The 25,128-nt window shown below is 41.5% G+C and overlaps 1 protein-coding gene across 3 annotated transcripts in view; it reads left to right on the forward strand.

Moving 5' to 3' along the window:
- Positions 1-3,162: 3,162 nt before the first annotated feature.
- rspo2 (R-spondin 2) overlaps positions 3,163-25,128 on the forward strand; it is a 58,843-nt gene continuing 36,877 nt past the window's right edge. The window contains exons 1-2 of one of the 3 annotated variants that reach the window (XM_065958221.1): positions 3,163-3,636; positions 3,888-4,203. In XM_065958221.1, coding sequence (XP_065814293.1) covers positions 4,104-4,203 — 100 coding nt within the window. In that variant the 5' untranslated portion in view covers positions 3,163-3,636; positions 3,888-4,103. The remainder of the gene's footprint in view (positions 3,637-3,887; positions 4,204-25,128) is intronic. The other 2 variants (XM_065958222.1, XM_020634785.3) reach the window with 2 other exon arrangements.

Below are 25,128 nucleotides of genomic sequence, written 5' to 3' on the forward strand. Positions count from 1 at the left end.
TGTTCCACCCTACCCCCGCTTCTCTCTGCTTTTCATAACTCAGTCGTCTGCCTCTCTCCTGCCCACCTGCTTACTTTCAGACCTTCATTCCTTCACAAGTAATATTTCTTATGGCATTTTGCTACCCATGTTTTTACATTAAAATACACTTTTTTTTATTCGGCCAATTCAGAAGTCTGGAAAGTGCAAAGAGGGTCTCACTGACTAACAGACTCTTAAACACTTTTATCTTAAAGAATATACAGTCCATATACAATATGGACCTTCTCTCTTTATGTTGTCAACTGAACTGAACCAACCAACTACAAAATCATTCATTGCATCGTGACCATGGAAATATATGAAGCTATAAACGTATTTTAGGAGGGGAAAGAAGCTGCCCTGTACTGCTGCCGTATGTCCGTCATTACAGTTCCCCATGCAGGTGTAATTTATGCACCTACTCAGGACCCACAGATGGAGAGCATGAAGGTCCCATCTTTCAGCACTGCTCTGTTTTTGTTTCCATTTGTTTCGTTTGAGCCTACAATAAGTCAGTCCCCGCTGCCAACCGCAGCCCTTCAAGCTGGTTACAGCAACGTGTCTGAATGGTTGACCTCACCAAATGTGTTTTTCAGGAAGAAAACCCCATGTGTTTGTTTAAAAAAAAATGATGAAATCAAACCTAGGTGTTGACTTTTTTTTTTTTAATCCAACATGAAAGTAAGAAACAATCAAACGTTCAAGTTCGGAAACAAAAACATCCAATGCAATTACACATTTAGAAAAAAAAAAAGATCAAATTTGGCAGACCTGCTTGTGTCCATCTGGCTTTTAGGAGGAGCTTACTGGGAAAATAGTTTTTAAGAGCCTTTAAGGAGAAACATAAATGTACCCTTTATTTTACAATCATATCTTTTAGAGAACCTAAAAGCTCTTAATTACATGTTTTAACTTTGAAAACTTCAAAATCCCTTGAAGTCAATTTGATTTGCACATTAATAGGAACTGATTATACGAGTCATCAAGCAGTTGAAAAGCGATCTCACCTGTAGGTCTGTTCACTTTGTGATCATGTCACAATGTTCATCAGCACATGGAGATTTCAGGGTGTCTTTGACCTGTAGATGTACATCTCCATTTATTTAAGTTCATATTTAGGGTCAAGCTCCAGAGCAGCTACTCAACTGACCTTAAGTTTCCAACTGTGTGGAGATGGTCAAAGTGTAGTTGTACATGTGGACTGTAATTCTGCTCTGTTTCCAAATGTCATTTCAGAGTATTTCAGGACATTGATATTTGTCTCATTCCTGCTACAAACAGGGGACGTTTCTAACTTTAACTTTCTCAGCTGGCCTGACTCTCTGACATTTAGAAGATCCTGACTTAGCTGTCCACTGTGGCCTGGAACATTTTTCTGACTTTTTACCTAAGCAAAAGCATGACATCAGCCCACGCTGAAGAGTGTCCAGTCTGGATCTGTGATCCACAGAGGGTATAGCAGATTCCTTCATTGCTGTTATGGCACTGAGGGCTCCTAGCCAAGAATCCAAATGCTGACGTCACCTCACTTATGTGCAATGCAAAGGGAAGGAGGGAGGGGAAGAGGAGAGAGAGAGAGAGAGGAGGGATGGCGAGAATAAAGTGATTGGTTTACCGGCTCTCTTCTCCATGACACATCATGAAAATAAAAGTGCCGGAGTCCTAAATTATCACATTCACCTTAACCGTGCACTTTCTCATGTTGTTTTAGAGAGGATTCCAAACCAGCGGCACAGCCTGCGGCTAACAGCCCTCCTGACCACAATGTCTGTCATTGCTCTCTGGATAAATAAATAAACAAAGTCAGGACAAAGGTCACTATAGGTTTTGGCAAGGAAACAACCATGATTCCTCCTTTTTTTTTGTAGAGGTTTTCCCCCCACAGATATTTTTTTCTATCACTTCCAGTGACAAAATGGAAACTTGTCCTTCTGTGTGTGAGTGAGGGAACGATGTCTCCTGTTCATTTACTGGTTTCTCTGGGCTTCAAATGATAACACCATTATGTAAATGAAAAATGTGTCTTTTTTAATATGAGAAGAGGAAGTTGATTGATTAATTAATTATTTAAGACATTCTATCACTATGTTCGTGCTTAAACAATGCTATGGAAGGTTTGTGTTGTGACTTCACATTAGTTTTACGGGTGCAGAATAACAGTCTTCGCATGAAAATCATTTCCTCAAATAAATAAAAGATTAAGTGCCACACCTAGTGGCAGAAGGGGGTAGAGCATTCACAAGTTGTGCTTCAATCAGGACGTGGAGCAGCGGCTGACTGGGATAAAATAGCCCTTAAAGTGTGTGTGGAGTGTTGTTTCAGCCCTCTATATTCATCCACATATTCTCTTTTTTATACTAACGCTGCTGCCACACTTCGTCTCGGCTCTGTAATTGTAATTGACGTGCAGTAAGCGTGGATGAGTGCCAGCAGCCGAAAGGGGAAGTTGGTTCAGACTGAAGGAAAATCTCTGCCTCCATTGAACATCTCATGTGTTTCTGTTGATGAGGTCGCCCGGGTCAGCATGAAAGGCCCGAGTCTTCAAAACCCTGAACTTATTGACTGATTTATAACCTACATGCTCAACAATTACAGCCTCAACAACGATTATCATTCATTTCAGAGTAGAGGGGAAGGGGTGCGCAATATAAGAGGCGTGATGAGATGGTTGACTTGCAGGCCCAACACACACCACCGCACATCCTGCAGATAATTTCCTTTTTTGTGTGAACCTCTAATTATTAAATAGTTATCATTAGTGCAAGAAAGCCTAACCAAGAAAGTAAGATTGACTATGTTGCAATTACCATTTCAATTTGACTCAATTGAGGGGGGCTCATCAAACTTTAGTTTCAAACTCATGAAGAAATATATTATGGGGAAATTAGTCAAATACGTGATGATACAATGGAAATGTATCGGCGATACTCGATGAATAAAACGAATAATCTGAAAGTTGTAACAGTAGGATCAATGTTGCACACAAGCTACAGTCCCATATCCTCTGCAAAAAAAAAAGAAAGTCCTTCCCTGTTTCCAGCTTTTTACGCTCACTAGGACCCAGAGGCAGCCACTACCGGCCAGTGTGGGTGAGTGCGCGGGGGTTGTGGGGAGGTGGGGGGAGACTACGCTGAATGTCATCTTCAACATCTTAAATAAGAAGAAAACACAAAACTAGAAACCTCCACACGTGACATCGTCTCAGTGCTATATGAGGAAAAAGGCAGCAAGCATCAGGACCAGTCCAGAGTCAGTCAACCTCGGCAGCGCGCAAAACGCTCACACGCACTCACTCACTCACCGGCTCTTGTTTTCCGCTGTATATCAAGCAACACATGTGAGATTCTGCGGCTATACAAGACACGGACAGCACGAGCTTGAGAGAGGAAGCGCAGGTAAACGGAATCTAAACTTCTACTAAGAGGAGGAAAGGAACCCCAAAACTCTCCACTCACCGCGACATCCTTTTTTTTCCTACTCCGAGAACCTCTGCTCTCTTCTGGAGACAACAGCTCCTCAACCAAAGAGGGATGCTGCATGTTCCCGAGCCGCACTTGCACTCAGACGGAACCTAAAAAGTTGACCGGAGCGGAATTACACTTCATCTGAGGCAAGGTATACACCGACACGTTATTTCACGGAGCGTTTGGGCGACTATTACGCACGGTTGCGCTTGTTTTTGGAAGGGGCGTTTAAGCAGTACGCATAGCCTTTGCATCCTGATTGTTCTACCACATTTACACACACAGAAGAGCTGGGCATATTTAGTTTTGATCCCCTCTTATCACTCCCAAGCATCATTGTTAAGTAAGGTGTTGATTTCATTACAGTTATCACAGTAATCTCCTTTGTCATTCTTCCCGCAGCGCACCAAAACGGACACTTTTAGTGACTGGAGGATCCGCGCGCTTCATAAAATGATTCCAATCGGCGACGTGATAACATGTCGCATCTCGTCGGGTGTTTGACACGTTTGAAGAGCGACTAAAGAAACTGGAGGAGGACATAACAAAGTCAGATCATTCATCCTGAGCCCCGCTGGCACCTTTTTACTGGAGTCCGAACAACAGATCGCCGTCCAGATGCAGTTTCGACTCTTCTCCTTTGCCCTGATCGTATTGAACTGTATGGAGTACAGCAACTGTCAGGCGCCTTCGCACCGCTGGAGGAGAAACAAAAGAGGTAACACGATGTTTCAGTCTACAGGTCTTAGAAAAGCTTCAATGTTCACGGAGTTTGTATGGGTCACGGGAGGCAACGGCAACAGCCCCAAACAAGCTTTCTCGCACATTCTAAGTCCGTTTTCTAACCTTTGTCATTACTGTGCATACATTACCTGTATGGTCCCATAGATTACAACGCGCACAATGCAGGCGGAAGTCTGAATAATATCTTAGTTTGATTATTACGTGCTCAAATTTGAGAATTCTCGTGCAACACATATTTTCATTCAGAATAAATTAAGAAATTCCTACTGAAAGAATATTTGAATTCAAACCACGAATCAGTCGTTTAGCTTCTAAAGTATCCAATGAACATCTTGTAATAACTTTTTTTTTCAGTTTTATGTAACGATTCGAAAGCCCGTAGCTTATGCGTAAAATGTGCGCAAAATGTGGCCACGCGTGTGGCTTTACAAAATTAACAATAAAACATGTTGCGTCAGTGAATTGGCTAATAGTGTTTAAAGCACGCTGTCAGACGGGCTGTTAACGCTACTTCCACACGATGCTGTGGCCCCAACAAAGGGCTCCCCTATATTATTTACATGTGAAACTGCTAAAAAGCTGCTGGCGCGTATCCGTCTATAGAGAGCTCGCGGCTTATATGAGGGTAGGGGGTCGTATTGTGGGAGTTATTTAATGAATAGATACGGAATCCCCTTCCTCTGACTTATGAATTGCACATCTCCACTCCAGCCCCCTAAGCTGGTTTTAATTGATCGCATAACCACTTTGAACAGTTGGTAGGAAACCCGCATAACAATCGCTCAGGGGAGGTGCAGGGGTTGAGGAGAGGATCAGCCCCTTTGTAAATACTACTCTATACTCTGAATGAATGAGGAGACAGTGGGATTAGGAGAGTAGCCCCCGTCGAGTCCTCCTCAGACCTGTGACATAACACATCTCAGCGATCCTGAGGGTGACCATATAGGAGACTTGGTCCAGCCAGGTCGCGCACAGCACAGGGACCCTTAAACGGTCTTATAGGCAGCTCTAGAAACGTCGGCCTAGTGTGGCAGTACAGTATAAAAAGTAATTTAAAGTCAGAGTGGAGGGGGTCTTGTAAATTGTACGGCAATCACAGATTTAATCATATGCGCTGCGTGCCAGGGGGAACCTCCACACTCTGCAAGCCCTCCACTGCCCATCTGCAAATAATCAGGCAATCACTGCAGGGTACTGGCACACACACGTTTCTTAGCTCCTCTGTGTGTTTCTTTCTTTGAGGACTGTGTGATCTTAGATAGTAGGGGATGGAATGCAATTTTCTTGGTATGATCAATCTTTTTTCTTGTTGGAACTGCTTCAATCCGGAGGGTATTTTGGACGGTCAAGCAGTAAGACCCAGTGTTAGCATTTGTCCCAAGGTGTGTCTTTATGTGTTGTGCTTGTGTCAAGGAGAGGTGGAGAGTTGGAGAGAGAGGAGTAAAAGGGGGGGGGGGGGGAGTAGATGAGATCAAGGGGTTAACTGACACATTTGACCTTAAGAACAGCTTTAGGCTGAGTACTATAAGCTACACATTGTTACAGCCAGTGTAACCGCCGGATGTTACACTTGTCAAACTAATCCCATGTAAATATGTACAGGTTTTTAACTTACAGTTGTGCTCTGAGTGAAAAAGTGTTTGTGTGTTTATGTGTGTGTGCGTCTACCTGGGGTGGGGGGCAATAGCCCTTTGGGCCAAAAGTGCCATTCTTGCAAGCACTGGCAGCCAGCCAAGTTTTCGGTATTTGCTTCCTTCCTTTATTTATCACGGTTATATTGAAAGAAGCATGTGTAAGAGATCATCGTCCAATAGGCCCAGAAATGCTTGAATATTTTTCTAGCCCTCAAGGTTCCTGTGACAGCTTTATACACAGCCGGTCTGGCATGCATGGGGAGCAATCCAAACTGTTCAGGAGTGTTGAGACCCAGACATGTTCAAACCTCAATTTGGCCACTCTCTGCTCCCCCAGTCGTAACTGCTTTATGCGTAACAAAACACATAATTCAACAAATGCGTTTTTCATTTTTACATGCATGTTAGAAAAAAAGTTCTGCCATTAAAATACTGCGCGTGTGTAGCCACATAACCGAGTGAGGTGTAAGGGATTGAGATGCCATTATAATTAGGGGATGTCAAGGAGAAAAACAGCCATTGCTCATGACTCAAGTCTCCTAAAATGTAAGAGTGGAGGCAAGATTGGGATCTTAGTGTGGTTTCTGGGCTGATCTTGTCTTGCTCCCTCACTGCATGGCAAGACCCAACCTTCCATTTGGCTGCGGTAGCTGTACATATACATTATTTTCATGTAAAACAGATGACAAAACATATTAAATTTACACCTCCTTACCCCCTATCCTGTCCAAGATGCCAATGAGCCTTTCTATGATATCATTGCTCGACACAAGGGTATAACTTTTCATTTTTATTCTCTGGCTAATGATGCCACCTGCTGACTACATAAAATCAGGCTGGACTACCAAATGCAGCCTGGAGGAACAGAGGCACACAGTGGGCCCCTAAGAAGTTTAAACAGGTAATGAATGGGTAACAACAGGCAAAAGTGGTGAAAAGTTGCCATCTGATACTGTTAACCCTCCATGAATATTCAGAAATCCCAAATTTAAATTCCCAGCAGGCTGCAGGATGGTTCAGATCATATTCAACTGTGTAATCTGTTACTTTAACAGTGTTCCCAGATGTTTTGAAGGACAAAGCGTGATTGGATGAAACCAATGCAGCATATGAAGTTGGAGGGAGTGAGGTCAGAGATGCATAGCTGTTGTGCAGTTGATGACAGTCAGCAGCAGGGGTGTGTGGACTGTTTTTGATGCAAAAATACACAAAAAGTCATAATGTGTTTCAGACTATCCCCTTCTTTCAGCAAACAAACTTGACCCTCAAACACTGACTTTCCTGAGTAACTTTCTGGTTTAGTTTGTTGAGAATTAAACAGAAAATAATGTGATTTTGGCAAATATTTTAAAGTCAAAAGTAGTTTTTGATGGTATAAATTTTAAGAATCAGAGCATCTTGTGTGCAGATGAGCATTCAAACAGTTGCCTCTCTTTTCTAAGCCAGAGATAATCAGGCCCTCTGTGTGCTGAAAGCTCACACAAAATCCCAGGTTTGTGGGTGTAAGTGTTAATGTTGGAACCAAGTACTTCAGTGCAATATAATACGTTGATTAAGTGCCTAGTGAGGAGAGGGAACGCTCCAAGAGGCTGCTTTTTTTTTTACACTCTTGCCTTTGGAAAAAGTGAAAAAGCCCTGCAGATGGCACGTCTGTTAACAAGGCCTTCTCACATGATGCCACTCTAATCCAGGTGATGTGAGCCTTGCTTCCTGACTTTGTTTTATTTACAAACATGAAACAGCAGTTTGGTCACTTGAAGGAAATGTAGAAAAGCCTGACATTTGACAGTTTTGAAAAACAACAGCAACCCCCCCCCCCCCCTCATTCTCGTCGTCCTCTGAGTCGGTGCTGGCTGAGGAGAGGTGGGGGCTTTTTAGGGGATGAGGAAGGCGCATTTAAGCAGATCAGCTGGAAACGGCTGAATGTGAACAGCATCACCTGAGAGGGATTACAGCGAGCCGAGTCTTGACCTGAGCCGGAGCTCCGGCGTCAAGGAACAGAGCTCTGTCTTTTCTCTCCCAGGCCCGATCAGCCAAGCCTCGATGAGTGAAAATGTGTGTGTGTGTGAGACAGAGTGTGTGTGTGTGTGTGAGAAAGAGAGAAGGAGGAGGGAGATTTACAGATACATAACAGGTGCATGTTGCTGATGCTCTAATCAAGACATCAAGTGCAGAATGACACATGCTCCCCCCCCCCTCCAGCCTCACCCACCCCCAAGTCTTCCACCAATCATGTCCACGGTCTGTCTCGGGGATTATCATGGCCATTAAGGACAATGATTCACTTATGTGCTGTATTGATAAATCACATTAGTCTGACCCAGCCTCCGAACTCTGTCGAAAGACTAGCTCCTTGTTTGACCTACTAACCCATGCATGTCGATCCTGGCCTGTAGCGCAGCTCCTTCTCCGAGTCACAGCGGTATCAGATGAAGCCAGTGAAAGGCTCCTCAGTGCGCTCATGCCATGCTACACTGCCGAAAAAGCTCAGTAGAGGAAAAAACATGCAGTGGCATGAACTTTCTACAAAGAGAGAGAGAGAGGCACAGAGAGAGATTCTTTTTGGGACCATGTGACAAAGTAGGGATGATCCGATTCACTCTTTCTCGCTTTTCCCCTTGGAAAAAAAAAAACGAACTTCCCGTCTTTTCCTGTATCTGAAAATGCAATCAATCCTAATCAGTCTAATAGTCTAGATTATCCTTTATGTGGTAGGCTGTGAATTGAAGGAGCAGAGTCAGAGAGATGAGATATCCATATTCATCCATCAACTCTTTGGTTTTCGCTCCATGTCTTTTTCACATGGATGAGAAATCGTGTTTTTGCGATGCTCCTGCTTTTTTATGTCACAACTAACTTTCATTTTAAGTATATTTGGTCCCTTTGTTTCATTTTTTCACCCTTGAATACACCAGGGGATCCTCTCCTATCCTCAACGATTGTCATCAAAGGTTCACATTCGCTGGTAAAGTTAAATGCCAACAGATGGTTTTATTTCAGGTACATTTCTGAACACACTGTAAACCTTCATTTTTTTCCGGAAATGTGAAATAAAACTTATTGTATAAAATCTCCTAATACAATCCATATTTCCTCACTGTGATTGCAAACTCCTGAGCGGTAGACAAAAACCGCAGTGTCCCTCCAGAGTGCGAGGGCGATTTTTGTACCTCTCACCACAGCCCGTTCCTTCAATTGCACACTCCCCCCAAAGCAATTACACCTTAATACGTTTCCTTATAAAGCTACTAAATGTGACCAGCCAATTTGGTCCGATTCTCTCAAGTTTATTGGGCTGTAAAAGTCTAATGTGGGAATCATTTGTAAATGCTACACATAAAACAACAACACAAAAGGAGTATTTTTTGAAAAAATGACTCATACAAGGGCTTCACAGGTAGGAGAGCTGCCCAGAGCCGGAGATGGAGCCCCTCAGGCTTACACTGAAATGCACTTCCAGACTACTTAGCTCTCACATTACTAATACACACCTCAATGAAGAGCTGTTTAGAGGTAATGACGTAGATACAACAGGCATTCATTGTGTTTTTTCCCCAATGAATTTAGCCATTACAATAGTTAAAATTGACAATTTCCCCTTTGCTGTTTGTTATATAAAGTAAATCAACTTTTAAGGAAAATACACTTATGAGCATGGTGCCGGATGCTAACCAGTTTAGCTTAGCACAGAAAGAAGTTGGGGGCGGCTATGCTAGCTCTCTGAAGCTTACAAAATCCCCCTATTAGCACTAAAACCAGCTAATTTAATGTTGTACCTTTTTAGTTTAATGCTCAGTTGTACAGTGACCATGACAAGGTTTCACTAAGTCTTGGCGAGGTGCAGTTGGTACACAACCAGTCGAGTCTGGAAATGTCAAGAAATAGTTCAAAACATTTTTCCACACAAAAAAACACGTAACATTTTCTTTGTAGATCGAAAGACGTGTTGATTCACAAACTTAGATGTGTATTAAGCCAATTTTGTTTCTCTTCAGAGAAAGCCTTGCTAGCTGTTTTTCCCGGGTCCATTCTTCATGCTAAGCTAACCAGCTGCGAGAAGTAGCTTAGTATTCCCTGTATCGACGTGGGATTGGTATTGAGTTTCTCTTCTTCAACTCAACAAAAAAGTTGGCTTTCAAGAAAATATCAGGAAAAGCTGCCCCTGAAATCTTCCTCAGTCGTTGTTGTTCACATATGAATCTTACAAACGGAAACTTTCCCTGTTGGACTGGAGTGTGTGTGTGTGTGTGTGTGTGTGTGTGTGTGTGTGTGTGTGTGTGTGTGTGTGTGTGTGTGTGTGTGTGTGTGTGTGTGTGTGTGTGTGTGTGTGTATGTGTGTTAGGGGTTGGGTGGTAGCAGTCTTTGCCTTTATATCAATGTTACATGTAATGGGACATCATAGACATTCATAGTATCAACGAACAAACTGTCAAACAGAAAAGAGTACAGAGCTGTTTTATTAGGTGCACGACGATCGCACCAGTCGGTAACTGGTTCCATTATATAAACGTCATCAGCTCCAGCTCACCCTCTCACTTGAAGTGATCTTTCCTAAATGGCAACTGCTGTGTTCACACACCAGCTCACCCAGACTTCACTTGGGAATTTTACTTAGGGGCTGGCAGGAAAATTCAATTTAAAATCAGGGTGAAAAATAAAGGGCTGTTTGTGATCACACAAGCAGTGCACCCTCAAAAAACTCTGTGGTTACCAATAGTAACAAAGCATATTCATCAGTCTATAAAATTGATGCCCCATGCCAGGTGCCCTTAATGTGTAGAAGAGCCCTGTATATGTACACAAGAGTCCTTGGGAGGGTTCTTAATGTCTTAGTGTTTATAGAGAAGGCCAAACACTGTATGCAAACATTTTCCATGTTAGTGTGCTCTTCTGTGTGCGTGCCGTAGATTATCTACTTTGCATCGATCTGTAAAGCCTGGAAACCTGAAACTTCAGGAGGCCCCTTGAGAAAATACACTAACCTCAACCTGTGCAGAAAGCACAAACACACTGGCTCTAGTTTGACACTGATTTCTGTGTGCATCAATGTTCTAATGGCTGCAGCTCCTACAGTACAACATGTAGGCAAGGGGATCTGATCACTACGCCTTGTGCCCACCCCGTAACACCCGACAAAGGAAAAAGACTCCCCCCCCCTCCCCCCACCCCCCCTCCCTGCTTTTATGGGACCTCTAATTATGCTTACATGCCACATCAAAATAAGCCCAGCATGCAATGCCTTTGGTATGGAGAGGAAGTGAGCTGGTCAGATCCAATAAAGGGTCTCTTTGCAGAGCTCGCCTGTAATTTGGCGGCTCAAGATTTGTCGTGGGAGAGGCACAGGTAAAGGTTTTAGCTGCCCCCCCCTTGGAGTGTCAGCAAACCTTAAAGATAAACTGTATATGCATCAGTAATTTCAAAAATAGCTTTTCTCACCTTTACTTTCCAACATGATGTAGTGAAGAATATTTCAGCCCTAGTGTTGATGTATCAGCCGGGGACTGCTCCAGCCTCTGTTATGGTTTTGATATGATTTTGGCTCACAGTGTGGTTAATGTCAGTAACCCAGCACCTTTAGACTAAATGAAGTCTCACACTTGGCTTGGACTAGTTGGGACAAGATCTTTGAATGCTACCGAAGGTAAACCTTACACTGGATTGTTTTGTTTTCTCGGGCATGGAGCTTTGTTGAGGCTGGCCTTTTCTCATATCTCATAATTCTCAGGCCTTGTGGTGTGAGAAGAGGAAGGCCTTATGGCTGCCTGCGGAGTGCAGAAGCACCCAGTGTGTTTTTAATCAAGAACAAGGCTGGGAGTCATTACTGGGCCTCAATGTTGGCCTCATTGTCTCTCTAACTCCCTCTGTGGAGAGAGGAGGACAGAGGGTGAGGGGGGTGGGGGGAAACAGTGAGGGCAACATAGCGTGCATGTCAGCTGTAGAGAGGTCTCAAAGGGTCATACCCTGAAGATTTATGTGGTCAGAATGGAAGAGGTACAGAGAAAAAAAGTGACTTGGAAGTGAGGATGCACAGAGCAGTGGAGATGTGATAGAATGAGACACATACTGTATCTGCCTGTAACTTGAGTAAAGTGGTAGGGTTGTGCATGTATGGAAGCAACAGTAACTTACATTCAGCCTTAAGGAAGAAGAGTGTATTACTTTTTTTCTGCACAAGTTTTTCTAGCATAAATCTTGTAATTGTTGCCCCTCTTTATCAGCGTTGTGTTTACCTCTGTCCAGACATTTCTTCCTAACTGGCTAGTATCCTAATTGTAAAGCAATAAGAACCATTTACAGCTCTTTTTCCCACCAAGTGTGGCTGAACAACACACATGTCAACTATTTTTAAACATGAAGCACAAAGCTGTTATCTACTTTTGTCCTAATTGTCTTTCCCTGTTTTTACCCTTTTAACTCCCGTAATAACGTCCCTTTACAAGCCACAGAGAGCAAACACCAGGTGGGAAGTTTGTGTGTTTTGTCCTCAACTTAGTCTTCTAGTCTTCAACTTACAAACTTACATCAACTGTATGCATGGCCACTTGGGGGCAGTTTTAAACAAGCTAAAACATAACACTGACATAAAATCATCCCATCATTGGCATTGGAATTTATTGGCAAACTTATTTCCATCAATACATCAGCATACATTTGGAGGTGTGTCTCTTGCCAGGTTATTATTGTAGTTCAAATTATGAGCCCTCCTTTTAGCTGCGATCTGGTCCCCCCCCCATGACTCCTATATGTGGGCACTTGCTAGCATTACATTCTGCATTATGGTCACCTCTGAGTTTTTTTCTTGCAACTTCACAAGTATATTACAGATAGTTTGGCTAAGAATGTCTTTCTAAAAATCAAGCAATCTGTGTCTACAAAATGCAATAATGCAAGCGGTGAGACCAATGAGTTGGTTTGTGCTCCACAAAACCAAAACAATGAGCTGAAAGATGTTAAAAAGCACCGTAGAGCTTAGCCGAACTGAAGACATGATGAATAAGTATGGATTAACCACGATCAGTGACATCTTCTACATAATAATGTTCCCAATTTCAAAGGTCATAACATAATATATGATTACACATATTGAGGGCTGAAGACTCAATAACAAAATCAAGTTGGACTTCCACACAGTCTTACTTAAGCCAGACTGAATTGCAAACCTGTCGCTGCTTCTCACAATCAGGCTTTTGTGGGCGGAGACAACATCTTGTTGATCTAATTACAATGTACAGCTTGCTCCTTTGGCGATTGCATTTGGGTTGCAGAAGTCAAATACCGAAGACCTTTGGCTTGGTGAAGTTTCTAGAGGTACATTTTTAGGCTTTACTTTACACTCCCTCCAGATCACACTTCATTGATTGGATAATTCTTTATGTACACCTGCCAATGAATGCACCACCTGAGTCGTTGAAGCTCATTGGTGGTCGCCCATCAACAGTGATTTGGTTTGGAAGATGGAGCCTATACTAGTGGCCTTCCGTTACTTTGTATTCCTCCCAGCCAAGATGTGTCTCCACCACTGTGCTGAACATCCACCAGCATGGGCCCAGCCTTGTTCATTGTAATACAGTGCATGTCTGAACCAGTGGTTGTGTGGTTGTGGTCTTTGTTTGTCTTTTTCTCTGTGTTGACTAAACCGGTGTGTGTTTCTACACTTTGCTCTGGATGCACACCATGAAGTCTCAGGACACAGATCCACACACAGACACACACACACACACACACACACACACACACACACACACACACACACACAGAAAGTGTAAAAAAGAGAGGGTGTGGAAGTCTAATTTTGAGGGAAAACTTGTACGCTTTGTTGTAATTTTAACACAGCACATATTTATGTTGCGCTTTGTCAAAGGAGAACATCAATTGTGGTGCCTTGGTTTTGACTTTCTTTCTCCATCAGAGTTTCTCACTAATCTTGTTTCAGGGTTTAGACAATGGAACGAGGCTGCGGTAGAGACAGATGCTCGACAGAAAAGTATAAAGATTTAGAAGAAAAAAAGAAATCCATTAACATTTCTCAGATTCCTTCCTGCTTTTTTGCCCCTCTAGTTATACACTTGTATTACATCTTGGCGGAGTTCTCCTTAACTGAATATTATTTTATTTGGACTGGGGCCAGGTCCCAGGAGTAGCGGCATTAGCTGTGTAAACAGCTGTCACCAGCGGGAGTCATAACGAATAGGTATCCGTAGACAGGGGTCACATGTAGTTTACATGTTTACCAGCTAATGGCCTTGGAGATGGTACTGCTTTGGTGCCGTAATGGGCAATGGTGACAATGTGGGGCTGTTTATCATCACAGAGCATTAGGGCACACTGCATACAAGTAGCTAGAGTAACTTATTTCAAACACCTTCTAATATAGAGGAATACTTTAAGGAAATCATACCGCATCAAGACTGTTCTTTTTCTGGCAACTTCTGAGGTTGAATTGTTGCAGCCTCTACATGACAACCCGATTTGCTGCTCATTTGTTGCAGTAAACACTGTGGCATGTAGGCACAAGACAGGTACGCTCCTATGTAATGATACACTTGGATTTCATGCCACCCAGACGTTTTGGATGCAAGTCTGCGTTCTTCATCTCAAACTTGATTTTTATCGCAACATCTTACACGTCCTTTAGATTCTAGCTCAACCTGCATACCAAAGCTCACATTGTTCATGGCAACACGTCGTGTTTCCCCACCCAGAAGCACTTTTTAACTTAAAGGAAATGATGTTTGCACCACTGTTGTTGCTCTATGTTCTCTATTTTGCCAGGTGGAGTCCACTCTTCTTTCATACTTCATGAAAGCATTTTTTTCTCTTAAAGGGCACTGTAGAAAATAACTGTTCTCTTGAGGGCTGAGTTTGGCCTTTTTCTGAGCCAGTGCAAGCTGGTTCCTGTTAAGAAGCCCGGGCAGTGCCAGCCATTCAGGTGCAGTTTTGTGGTGGTGCGAGAACATGAGGCCAGATGTGACTCAGACACCTGCTGGAGCAGAACGTGGCTGCTCTCATCTGGATACAGTATTCACATCTAAATAAATGGTATGCCACAGGCGCTGAGAGACACCTCATATTAACTTCTCTCTAATGTTTTGTGTGATCAACATATTTTCTCTTTGTAGCTTCTGAAGAAAAATATGAGTATTATTCTAATGGTCAACAATCCTACCACCCAGTGATAAATGTGGTCTGTGTCTGTATTGGAAACAGACCTCAGCTATGTGAGAAAACACTCAAAGCTGTCTTCTTTTCCCGTGAAGACCTAAAGTAGATACTGGATCCGACCAAGTTTTTTCAGGAGGAGGAAAAAAAAGGGCTTTGATGTTTAGGTTTTGTGTTTTGTTTTGTGTAGCAGGCACCATGTGTGAAAGTGAGACCAGGTCTTTGCCTGCTGTCCCCTGTGGTGCACTCCACTTTTGACCCTGGCGATCACCTCACATCTCCCTGTCTGCCTCGGCGGGCGTCGAAGGCTGCAAGGTTGTATCTTGTTAAAAGGTTAATGAGGTAGAACTTTGTAACAGACATTCCCGCCCTGCCTCCTCGAGATCGTCATGAATGGGGATCGATAAGGGTAGTCGGTCTGCATTGGCTGTTTTTATTATTTAGTCTCAACCTTAAATGCCAAGAGCTTTTCACTTTTCATAGCTGGTGGTCAAATAGTTTGCTTTTTATTACACCGATTACAAAGATGAAGAACGTTTAAGGTAGCACTCTTCTCCTTGAGCTGGCTACCTTGTTTATGTGTTTAATGTTTTTTTTTTTTTACTTTTTGCTATTTTCCACTTAATATCATGAAAAAAATCTATTCACTCCTGAGCATTCATTCAAGTTACACCTTCTGTGTAGTTTCTACATGTAAAACCTGATGGATTCCTCAGGAATATTACAGCATTATATTGAACCATCCTCCAGCACCAGCTTCAGTATTATGCCCAAATATTATTAATATTTTTGTTAACTTTTTAGATTAGATCTCTTCTCAAACTCTCAGCAAATTATTTCTCTTTTGATACCAAAACGTACTCTTTCATTTCTTACTGATATAACTTTTATCATTGCTCGATATTCAATGGAAACCTATGATGCACTGATTCCTAAACTTTCCCAGCCAGGCCCCCCTTTTGGTTGAAGACTTAAAAGCCTATTTTGAAGAGGAAATGATTAAGTAACAATCAAACATGCATCTTCCAAAATTTCTACACATAACATCACACACTGCTTTTAACCGATTTTCTCAAAACACACTCTGATGTTATGTCTCGGTTAGTATAGCCAGACCCTTGTGTCCAACAAAAACTTTACCCTGAAATAAATCATGAAATCACAAATACGTCAGATCCATCATTGGGAAGTTTATTGTTTGTTGCACTGGCAAACTAACTATTTTTATTTGTCTCATGTTGATTGGTTGATTGATTGATTGATTGATTGATAGAACTTTATTGTCAAACAAGGTTTAGAATTTGTCTTGCATCACAGTGGCTCTATTTACAACATAAACATTTAAGATAGGTAACAGAGAAACAAACATTTGACACAAAATTCAAACACCAAACGTGCCAAATATTTTAAAATAATATATGACACTTATTTACAATATTAATCCTTCTTTATTAGACTTTGTTATCCTCAAAGAAAACCTTAAATCTGCTCACCTCTCTACAGTACACCACAGAAACACACACACACACACACACACACACACACACACGCACGCACGCACACACACGCACACACGCATTTACAGGATACTAAATTTACCATTATCAGCAGAATTGGGATTCAGGACTGTTCAGGATGTACTTCAGAATTGTTATTATGCTTAAAGGTATACAGTAGGCTATCTGGAGCTTCTGGTTGTTACAGTCAGATGGATCACGGCCATCAGTGTGACCATGTTTTGCTAAGCTAAACTTAGCTAATACCCTATTAGCTTCATATTTCAAAAGAGTGTTCCAACATAAGAGTATTTTCCAAAATGTTGAAATGTACTGTAAGTATAACAAGTCTAACACCATAACATCTTCAGATTTATACCTCATTCCAATTTTAAGCCTAAGTAGAAAAAATATATTTTCTTTTTCCAGCCCTGACAAGAAGTACTGTTCTGTCAGGAAGTAATACAACACATTTTATTAATATCAGAATTTATATCACTTTAGTCTACAATCTGTTTTTGTGTAACACTGAAACACCTGATGAGTATCTCCCATCTGAATAAGCAGCTACAGTCTGTTTTCTTCTTTCTGGCGAGTGTCCACATGCAGCGCTTGTGTTGTTCAGATGTGAGCTGGGGGTCGGGACGAGTTTAGTCAAGGTGATGACAAATGGGGAAGAGAATAGGATGGGGTGGGAGACACAGAGCCTTACTGCATGGGGTGCAAATATGCCAAGTATGCCCACTGGCTTCACTGATCTTCTCCTGTGATGTCCTTGTGCCCCTCCCACACCGAGGGAAAACCCACAACCAGGTCCGACTCGGGGGGGGTGTTTGAGTGAGTGAGTGAATTACTAGACTTCCAGCACGTTGAGCTACAGGTGTGAAAATTAGGTGTGAGGTTTATGTGTGATAAATTACCAACATGTGGGCTAATCGGAGCCACTCCACCTTTTTTCTCCACCCACCTTTTTCTCTTTTCCCTTTTCTTCTTTCCATCTGGGGGAAAACACATTTTTCCCACAGCTTGAATGGATTTGAGGGAGTGTAAATATTGAAATATTACAATATGTTCCCAACCCTTCTCTTTCTTTTGGGACTCATTTGTGACTTTGTACTGCTTTGACGTTATCATTCTTGGAAACAACAGGGACTTTGGGGGGGAAACAGGTCTTTTGAGGCACTAGATCATAAAACAAAAGACTTATCACAATCTTAGCCTCAGTCCATGTCTCCCATCCTTTGTAGTGGGCACATTCTCCCCTCCCAAGGACGAACAGATTTCTCGGGATGAAAATGACAATATATCAAAAATTGTCGGCATAGAGAAATCCATTGAGTATCCCAAACAGTGCCTGGAATGTTTGTTTGAAAGTCTACTTTTGGTGGATTAATTTGCTAGTTATGCTTGACTGAGAGCTTTTTATTTTGACACCTTATCACTGCAAAAAAACAACAATTGACTGAAATTGATTTATCTTCTGAAAGTCTGTAGATTATAGAAAGGGACACAAGCAAAATAGCTCAAAAACTGCTTGTCAAAGAAACCCATTTCTATGTTTTCTTTCCTTCTGTGCTTTTCTGTTAATTTGAATTTCATTTAACAACATGTAAATATGTGCCTATGTGTTGTATGCATCATTATTAACTGTCCCATCTAAAAGCAATGAAAATAGCTCATGGATAATTGTTAATAGTATGAGGCGAGTGCTACACAGGGTCAAAAACTGGACATCTGTGTCATGCTCTATAGTGTAGTTTTGCAGCTTAAGGCCAATGTGCTTTTACTTCTCTGGGAGAGCTGTATAGTGACTTAATCTGCAATGCTCATGTGCTTAGTTGATACATCTTTTCCTCAGAATGTGGCACATCATTTCCATTTTAAGCTTCACTCTCATAACAAATTACAAACCTTGGATCTGAAGGTAGGCAGTGGAGATGGGTTGAAAACTAATTTTTTGGTTTCACAAGAACATCAACCTTCTTCTTTGAACGAATGACCAAAAATTGGCGAGAGAGAGAGAAAAAGACCTGGCAGGAAACATGTTCATCTTCCAATGGCTGCCGTGATAGTGACAAAGTGGATCCTCCTGACTCATCGATGAAGTCCTTTAGTGCTTCCATTCATGGCTTCCATTCATAAAGTCCTTTTACACCTGTGCTGATCATCCATGCCGTTAAGTCAGCATCGCTGCCAGGAGAATCAAAAGCAGATGCTGGGTGACGGTGTGAACACACTTTTGTTGTTGTAGTCCTTCAGCATGTGTTAGTGTGATGGGTCATGCAATATGATGAACTGGCCATTAATGAATAAACCATAGATGGGGAAAACTAAATCAACAATAAAGTTGACCTCTTAATGCAGCTTCACAAACAGTTATTTTTAAAAGTGTTGACTGTTTTAGAAAAGGATTTTTCCTTCCCTGGAACAAAAGTTTAACCTGATTAGAGGTTTGCATTGTTTCAGTGCATTGTTTGAGCTTTGTTTAAATTGACTGTGAACAGATATTCTGTTGTTTTCCAGGCACGACTGAGCTGTAAAACATTTTATTGGACCGCAAGCCACAGTGAAGAGGCAATTCTGTTTCTTGACCACCACATAAAGGGCATTCTCTCTGTTTTTCTCCTATGTGAGAACACAGCTTTCCAAGGCGGTCACATGTCTGCGGTGGTCAAGGGTTTAAGTGTCCATCAATGTGGCATAAAGTGTTAAAGTCTGCAGCGCATTCCATGAGATCAAGTCAGCCAGGTCACCTTTAAGCTCTAATTTTCCAAACAGGAATTATGAGGTCTCTTTCACATCAGGAACTCCAGATGTTGGATTTGACCCAGGACATTGGACTTAAGTCATAATCCATTATGAACACGTTAATAAGGAAGTGAACTAACCTAGGGTCTTCATATAGAGTTTGAAGGCGCGCAGGGGTGAGAGCCATGTCGAGTTCAGCCGGACAGATGGATGAAAGGTGCACAGAGCGTTTACTGATTGACTCAGAAAAACACTGACAATAATGTCCCTATCTCACTGTCTGCAGGTTCACAAAACATAGGACAACATATTTGGAATACAGTTCACATGATCTGAATAATTGATATTCATTTAATGGGATAATTGTAATGGTTTGAACTGGAGATGTGCAGGATCAACTTGACCAAGTTTGTTGACCAAGGACACATATGGCTGCAGGAGCTGGGGATCGAACCCCTGACCTTTCGGTTGAGCAACTCTACCACTGAGTCACAGCTTTGCGTAAAACATGAAATGTGAGACAGGCTCTGCCAAGAATGACAACAAAAATCTAGCTATGACCCTCTCTCTTTGTCCCTAATAAACCTGTTTTATGTTATTTGATAAAAAAAAAAATATATTATTTACGAGACAATTAGCTTTTCAATTTGGGGGTAGGTGTTATTGGGGTTATGCACTGGGTTATAATGCATAGCAGACCTTCTCACAGGCATATTTTCCAGTGATCAAACTCCTTTAATTATATGTAACTTTTGAAACTTTTGATGGTCATGTTGTCATCCAATGAGTCAAATGTAGTTTTCCAACCTGCATGTGGCTGTGGCTCAATCTGTTGAATCATACCACAGTAAACTACCTTCAGCTTCTGTTTTATTGTGTACTAAAAAAGTAGCTTTTAAATTGTCCCCCATTATCCAGTTGCTTGTTTGAACCACGACTCTCTGGTTTACCCATTGACTTTATAAACCGCCACCCTTTCAAGTGAAGGTTCAAATCTCTTTGCAGCCCGCCTTGCCTGGTGGATCTGTGTCACAGGAGCGAGCTAATATGTCTGACAGCAAATGTGTTTGCTCAAGTCGTGCTGCAAAATCATTATAAGCAGCAGGACAGGCATAAATTATAAACATGTGCTTACAGTATGATCTGTTAAAGTAAACTGGGGGGAAAAAGTAGATCCTAAAACCTGACTGTTTCCAGCTGGAAAGGAGTCGGAGGCAAGTCCAGCATATTTTCTGCTAAATTGGAGCAGAAATGTGCCTTCAGCACACAGGCCCGGAGTACCCCCCTCTCACCCCTTCTGTTTTTCCTCAATATTTTTTGAGCTAAGTGCAACTTCCACTTCCATGACAAATAAAGTCACGGGCCTGGAAAGTGGGCGGCTCAATGTAATTTTCCATGTACCAGCCTTTAATGAAGTTTAACAATGTTGAGACGTTGCTACGGCTGGTGAACTCTGAGTGTAAGGGTTGACACGGTTGGCTCTCTTGTCTACACCAGCTTCACAGCCTAAGCCTGGATAGTAACGCGGTCTGACCATGGATTCAGCGTGTGGTTGTTTCGCTTCTTACAGTTCGGTCTGCCACCCGTCGGTTGGTGGTTGCATCGCTGCTCTGTCCTGTATCTGCCCTCTCTTGCTCTCCTTTCTCTTTCTTCTCTTAAGTGGAGAAGCAGAAAGCTCATACCATCATTTAGGGGGGAACAAGGGAGGTGGACAACAAACAATAATTGTCTCAGTGCCACGAGGAAAGCATATAATTCTGTTGGTGAGTGTGATGCTTTCCACAGGAGAGCACAAATCTTTTTGACCTGTTTCAGCAATGTAACTCTCAAACCTGAGGTTTGCCTGTGCTGCCTCTTCACCATATGACATTTATAGTAAGTATAGATGGAGACAGTAAAGTGAATCACTTTTTTGTCTTGTTACTTGATAACACCACACTTTTTCATATTGGCTGTACTGTAAGTGCCTTCTCCAAACAATGGACAGTGTGGCTGCTGGTTAGTTGCATCCACAGTGTGTATTATTAGATTTACATACCAGGGCCCCTCGGAGAAATGGAGGAGAACTGTGAGAATAGTTGAGAGTGAGAGTTGTGTTTTAATACAATCTCTTATCCTCCTTTTGCTGGGTGTGGAATTCTGTTTGCTGCATTATGGCATTGCCTGGAAGTTGATCAATACTCTTATTCCAAACAGTTAGTATCCTGTGTTGTCATTTTCCATTTACTGTGGTGTTACAATCATATGAGATAAGAAAAATCAGGGTTCTATGAAGCCAACCATCACGTAGACATCATACATCTCTCTGTCCAATACAAAACTATTCTTTTGTTTACAATTGGGTTTATGTCTAGTGGTTAAGTTTGGGTTCTCCACTGTGATTTCCTTAGGTTGGAGTGAAAAATCACATTAGAAAAAAAATTACTTTTTCTTTTAAGACTTTTTAAGCATTTGAGGAAGCCCTGCCTGAAAAAGAAGTCTATTTGACAACACACAATGCTCCACAACCTGTATGTATGGCTCAGCATTAATGGTGCCTTCACAAATGTGGAAGTGTTCCTGAGCCCACACAGTGATGTCCACTTTAGAATTGTGCCTCTTTTTAAAGCAGGGCCTTCTAAGGTGTTCAAGATCCTCCAATATTGGTTTCCTGCCTCATCCTCCTCATATAGAGATTTCTTTAGATTCTGTGAATCTTTAAGTGATATTACAAACTCGAGACAAGGACATCAAAAGATTCTTTGCAATTTTAGAGAAACGGCTTTATGAAATTGTTGCTCTATTTTCTAGTACAGAATTTCACAGAGTGATGAACCACTCCCAAACTTTATGACAGAAATGCTCAGCCTCTCTGGGATGCTCTTATCATACATTTGATTCATTTTACCAATGTGTCGGCAGTAAATTCATTTTTAGTAGCATCTACTGTATTTAAAAAATAAATTAAGCAGTTTGTTATGTCCATCTTCTGATGCCAATGAACTATATGTTTCTATTATTTCTTTAATAATGTAATGCATTTTTTCTTTCCTTTAAATTCAAAGACCTGAAAATGTATCAGTTTCAAAACTTCAACCATAAGATGTTTTTAAAAATCAACGTTGTCTTGCAAGAGCCCACATCACTGAAACAGAACGTATGTCTTCTTCTTCTCAATGTTAAGTTCAGAGCTCTAAAAGAAACACAAACATTATGTGCAATTTGCCTTGTTAGGGTTTCATATTGCAGAAAGTTGGAACGGGTCGATGTGAATGATTTCATGGGTAACGGGAGGTGAGTGGAAGGCAGGAAGTAAGCCGGTTGGGCGTGGGTGGAACCCCCTGTATATGTGGTGGTTTTTGGCAGCCTCAGGAACAGTCTGTCACGCTCGCTTTGGACTCGTAAAAACGTACCTGAGATGGAGTTAGGTTTTTCTGCTGGATCCCACTGCAGCGCTAATTATTTTTGAGCTGCTTCAGAGAAAAGCTAAGTGCAAGCCCAGGGCTGTGAAAATGGTACCCTTTAAACATGCAGTCATCCTTCCCATGAACATGCTAGATACCTATCAATCAATTTTTGTGAAGCTTTACTAGCATGTGACTTTAACTTCATTTTTCAAAGACTGATTTTTATAATATTATATATAAAGCAATCGTTTAAAAGACAATGAGAAAGATTATTGACTTTGTTGGGCGACAGTTTGACATTTAGAAAGTACACTGACATTTCTTTGGTGTTAGTAAGTTTGCACACATCTGTATGGTAGTTGTTCTTTAGCTTTGTTTTCCATTTTGCATTTTTCCGTTGAAAAGACGTTTAAAAGACATATATGGCCACAGTTCAAAAGAAGTATTAAACTTGTTCAAAGATGAAAATGATTGCCCTGACTTTTAGAACATGTCAATTAAACATCTATGAGTAAGCCACATTTAACTGGACAATCTGCTTGTGTCTCAAGACTCATCACACAGCCACACACAGACAGTAACAACGGCCATTTTAAAGTTGCAGACAACTGCCTGCATGTAAGTCAGCCTACCCATCAATATGTGCTACCAAGCGGCTCTATGCAGTACATGGAGCATTATTTGATAGGGGCTTTACGTCTATCCAGAAATGCTTCTTCTAAAATCTTAAAAACAGGTTTTACCATTGAGTGTTAAAACATGCTGTCCCTTTCCTCAGAGTGCAAATTTAGCAAGGTGTATTTTAAAGTGATGTTGTACTGGGAGCATTATTTGATGGGTATAACTGTACACCGAGATAAGCGCCCCCTGAAATCTTAAGTACCACATGCTCCCTATACTCTGATAATGCATTGAAACGCGTTAATATGAAGTTCTTTTGTTTGATTGCATTACTCGATAGGGGATATTGATAGCCTCTGCTATCATTTTGTACATCTCAACAGAACACCGGGCTAGTTGCTACCCTTGTTTCTAGATCTACTGCTAAGCTTTTTTCTCTATTTCTAACACAGAAAGCAGTCACAATAGTAACGCTGTCACAATATATAGTTGATGGGTGAGGAAGAGGATATGGGAAACACTCTTCATGTGGTGCATGTGTTTGAGTAGCATCTTCAAGCAAGACCTCTGCCTTGTAGACATGACACATTGAGGCAATTATTAAGTCTTTGTATTAAAAGTCTTTTCAGAGGCTTCTTCAGTGACATCCATACAAGCTGGAGCTTTTGTAAATACTATTCTTCAGGCTCAGAAGGATCTTCAGTTAGCTGTTAGAAGTGGGAACAGTGGATTTGTTTTGTTTCACGTAATTTGTATTCTGTGGTTGAAACCATAAACGGCAATGGTTTATCGTGTGCAGGGAGTGGCACTTTGAATATCTTGTACACCACTCCCCTGTCTTTTAAAGCATGTTTGGTAATCCTGGTATCCATACATACAGTATTCTCATGATGACCACTGTGTCTATAGCTTCTCTATGTCTGGGTCACTTGGGTTTGAACAGGAGAAACACTAGAAGTGCTGAGGCAAGACATGATTTGTGGGGGAAAGAAGAATCCATAAAGGGCAGTTGAGCATGTGTCAAAACATGACACACAGCCTGTTTTTTTTAAATGTTTGGATGGGCTGGTTAAGAACGTATCGGTTGTCTGAGAACAAGCAAAAGACACAATATGCAAAGCTCAAACCACATCCATAACTCAGAACACATCCCCAGCACACTAAACATACAGCTTTATGTGCCTGCCAAATCAGTTTAAGCTGCAATGATCTACAGAGACTTCAGAGCAACACTTAACCCATTTTCCTTTGATTTTCCTTTTTTTTTTTTTATCTCCACTTAGAAACATTACTGCTGCATGCTTTTGGCAAACTGTTCTCCATTTTCATGCCAATAAAGCCCACTGAAGTAGTATATTTTTACTCACAAGCCTCTTCTAAACACTTTATTTTCTACTGTTTCTGTTTGAATGTGAAAGAGCAACTCATACAGTATTTCATCTAGTCTCAAAATAAAAAAAGTGCTTTTTCGTTAAGAATGGCTGAAACCTGCTGGCAGTTGATAGATTGATGTAAAGTGTGCAAGACATTTTTGCCGGTAGTGTTGAACGTGAGTTGGAGAGTGCTGCTCCAGACATTGTGAATTGTGGCCTCCTTCCTGACATACCTGTGGCCTGAAACTTCCAAACCTTTCCACAGACACACACGTGCTACCTAATCTCCAAACATAAGCACTTAAAGAGTTTCTCTCCACTTTGTTCAGCTTTTTCTTTCCCCTTTTTTTTCCTCCAATTGTACTCTAATTCCAGGATGTGGTATCAGATGTATTCAAACTGCGTGTGATTATCTTATCCTCAATCAGAGCACATTTTGAGACTAGTAACCAGCACAACAAATGATTGACAACAAAGAGCAG

The sequence above is a fragment of the Labrus bergylta genome, chromosome 8, assembly GCF_963930695.1.
Source record: "Labrus bergylta chromosome 8, fLabBer1.1, whole genome shotgun sequence".
NCBI lineage: Eukaryota > Metazoa > Chordata > Actinopteri > Labriformes > Labridae > Labrus > Labrus bergylta.